At 49.6% G+C, this 3556-nt stretch overlaps 1 protein-coding gene across 2 annotated transcripts in view; it reads left to right on the plus strand.

Moving 5' to 3' along the window:
* Positions 1-210: 210 nt before the first annotated feature.
* Positions 211-3556, plus strand: part of LOC110487836 (NHS-like protein 3) — a 118058-nt gene continuing 114712 nt past the window's right edge. For both annotated transcript variants that reach the window (XM_036971319.2, XM_090228542.1), the window contains exons 1-2: positions 211-452; positions 3034-3486. In XM_036971319.2, the coding sequence (XP_036827214.1) occupies positions 3237-3486 (250 nt within the window). In that variant the 5' untranslated portion in view covers positions 211-452; positions 3034-3236. The remainder of the gene's footprint in view (positions 453-3033; positions 3487-3556) is intronic.

Consider the following 3556-nt stretch of genomic DNA (forward strand, 5'->3'; position numbering starts at 1 on the left):
AGCTAGCACTCCACTAATGCTAATCCTATGGGAAGAGAGGATAACAGAGCTAGCTCTGAGGCTTGTGCTAGTACTGTGGGTTTGTAATGGGAGCAGAGGCAAAAAGAGCTAGCTCTGAGGCTAATGCTAACAGCACTGTGGGAAGTGGGAGGAGAGGCTAGCCCACAGAGGGAGGGACAGACATCCAGCACAGTGCATGGATCCTCAGTCACTCTCACAGTGCTAAACACACAGAATACTGCAGCCTGCACACAGGGAGAGACAGAGAGAGAGAGAGACAGAGAGACAGAGAGAGGGAGGAGTGAGAGAGACAGAGACAGAGAGAGTGAGAGAGAGAGAGAGAGAGAGACAGAGAGACAGAGAGAGTGAGAGAGAGAGAGAGAGAGAGAGAGAGAGAGAGAGAGAGAGAGGGTGGCACCGAAGGGGAGAGGAGAAGATGCATGGCTCGCAATGTGAGTAAGAGAGAGTTTGTATATTTTAAATGGAGAGTGAGGAAAACTGTTTGTGATCACAGGTGTGTGAGAGACAGTTGAGCGCTGGTGTCCGTGGCTGTATCTCTGTGTGTGTGTGTGTGTGTGTGTGTGTGTGTTTTACACGCTCTGTCAGCTATCTGGATTCCTCTATTGACTGAGTAGTGCTACACTGTGTAGTGTAGTGTAACAGTGTTACACTGGAGTGCAGTTACTTGGATGAGAATAGACAGAAAGACAGACAGACAGCAGTGCCAGTACCTCTTCCTCATGGGACAAAAACATTGGACAGGAGAAAATAAGTAAATAAAAGGACTGAGGCTAGAGATACCTAGAGATACCTAGAGATACCTAGAGATACCTAGAGATACCTAGAGATACCTAGAGATACCTAGAGATACCTAGAGATACCTAGAGATACCTAGAGATACGTAGAGATACCTAGCGATACCTAGATATACCTAGAGATACCTAGCGATACCTAGATATACCTAGAGATACCTAGATATACCTAGAGATACCTAGAGATACCTAGAGATACCTTTCTAAATACTCTAGACGTTACTTTGGAGTACACTTCATATGGATTGAATGTGTGTGTGTGTGCAGGGAGGGGTGATGTGTTGTCTCTCTGTGTAGTGAGGGGTGATGTGTTGTCTGTGTGTGTAGGGAGGGGTGATGTGTTGTCTGTGTGTGTAGGGAGGGGTGATGTGTTGTCTCTCTGTGTAGTGAGGGGTGATGTGTTGTCTGTGTGTGTAGGGAGGGGTGATGTGTTGTCTCTCTGTGTAGTGAGGGGTGATGTGTTGTCTGTGTGTGTAGGGAGGGGTGATGTGTTGTCTGTGTGTGTAGGGAGGGGTGATGTGTTGTCTCTCTGTGTAGTGAGGGGTGATGTGTTGTCTGTGTGTGTAGGGAGGGGTGATGTGTTGTCTGTGTGTGCAGGGAGGGGTGATGTGTTGTCTCTCTGTGTAGTGAGGGGTGATGTGTTGTCTCTCTGTGTAGGGAGGGGTGATGTGTTGTCTCTGTGTAGGGAGGGGTGATGTGTTGTCTGTGTGTGTAGGGAGGGGTGATGTGTTGTCTCTCTGTGTAGGAAGGGGTGATGTGTTGTCTCTCTGTGTAGGGAGGGGTGATGTGCTGTCTCTCTGTGTAGGGAGGGGTGATGTGTTGTCTGTGTGTGTAGGGAGGGGTGATGTGTTGTCTGTGTGTGTAGGGAGGGGTGATGTGTTGTCTGTGTGTGTAGGGAGGGGTGATGTGTTGTCTCTCTGTGTAGGGAGGGGTGATGTGTTGTCTGTGTGTGTAGGGAGGGGTGATGTGTTGTCTCTCTGTGTAGGGAGGGGTGATGTGTTGTCTCTCTGTGTAGTGAGGGGTGATGTGTTGTCTGTGTGTGTAGGGAGGGGTGATGTGTTGTCTCTCTGTGTGGATGTTTCTCAGCAGCTCTCCATGAAGGTGCTCATTCTTTTCTCCTCTTTTGTTGTGTCTTTGATTCAGGCTTTACAGGGTGGGTCAGGTTGGCTGGGGAATGTGGGTCCTACTTAGAACAGGGTGGTGCTGGCTGGCGATTGTGGGTAGTACTCAGAGCAGGGTGGTGCTGGCTGGGGATTGTGGGTAGTACTCAGAACAGTGTGGTGCTGGCTGGGGATTGTGGGTAGTACTCAGAACAGTGTGGTGCTGGCTGGGGATTGTGGGTAGTACTCAGAAAAGGGTGGTGCTGGCAGGGGAATGTGGGTAGTACTCAGAACAGTGTGGTGCTGGCTAGGGATTGTGGGTAGTACTCAGAACAGTGTGGTGTTGGCTGGGGAATGTGGGTAGTACTCAGAACAGTGTGGTGCTGGCTGGGGATTGTGGGTAGTACTCAGAACAGGGTGGTGTTGGCTGATGAATGTGGGTAGTATTCAGAACAGGGTGGTGCTGGCTGATGAATGTGGGTAGTACTCAGAACAGTGTGGTGCTGGCTGGGGATTGTGGGTAGTACTCAGAACAGTGTGGTGTTGGCTGGGGATTGTGGGTAGTACTCAGAACAGTGTGGTGCTGGCTGGGGATTGTGGGTAGTACTCAGAACAGTGTGGTGCTGGCTGGGGATTGTAGGTAGTACTCAGAACAGGGTGGTGCTTCTCTTCCTCTCTTTTCACACACTGTACTGGTTCTTCTCTCTTCCCCAGGGCTCCCTCTCTCCATACACACAAACAAAATAATGGAGCGAGAAAGAGAGAGAGACAGACAGACAGACAGAGAGAGAGAGAGGGAGAAAGAGAGAGAGAGAGAGAGAGAGAGAGAGAGAGAGGATGTTCTCGTCATATCTGTGTGTGCTGGATATATATCAAATATACTGTATATATATAACATATCTCTCTCTGCCTGTCTGTCTGTGTCCTTTAATTCTCCCTGTTTCCTTACTCCCTCTTTATCTTTCACTCTGCATTGTTGGAAAAGGACCCCCCCGTATGTCATCATTTCACTTTTAGTCTGCTGTTTACGAAGCATGTGACAAATAACATTTGATTTCTGTCCCCTTTTCTCCTTCTATCCTTCCCTCTTTCTGCCCCTGCCCCTCTGCTATTGATCGAAGGTGGTGTCCCAGTGCTGATACAGAAATAGAGAGAACAAGACAACGAAAGAAGGAATGGTGGAAAGTGGTAAGAGGAGGCCAACTTGATCCTTTTTCTCCATGACCCCTGACCCCACAGAAGAAGAAAGCAGAGACAAGAGAAAGAGAGAGAGGAGATAGAGGGGGGACAGTACCATCCCGTAACCCTCAGGTCCTCAGGAGTAATGTCCCGGCGGAGCTCAGTGGGTGAGCTGGTGCCCAGGGAAGTCTCTGAGATCCTAGCCCGGGAAGGGAAGGCCCAACGTGGGCAGAGGAAGACCGGAGGGTCCCTGGGCCAGGCCTTCAGTTGGTTAAAGGGAAGCAAGGGGAAGAACAACGTCAGTAACAGACGGAACCGGATGGGGAGTGGGATCTTGGATACAGAGGGAGACCAAACCAAACACAGACAACACCAGAATCACAGTTCACCTAAAGGTATGTCTGAAACGGGGGTGAGATGAATTGTCCTTTAGAATGTGTAGCAGAGGTAAGCTGTACATGGCTG

This window comes from Oncorhynchus mykiss, chromosome 30 (assembly GCF_057628025.1).
Source record: "Oncorhynchus mykiss isolate SJ-2025 chromosome 30, ASM5762802v1, whole genome shotgun sequence".
NCBI lineage: Eukaryota > Metazoa > Chordata > Actinopteri > Salmoniformes > Salmonidae > Oncorhynchus > Oncorhynchus mykiss.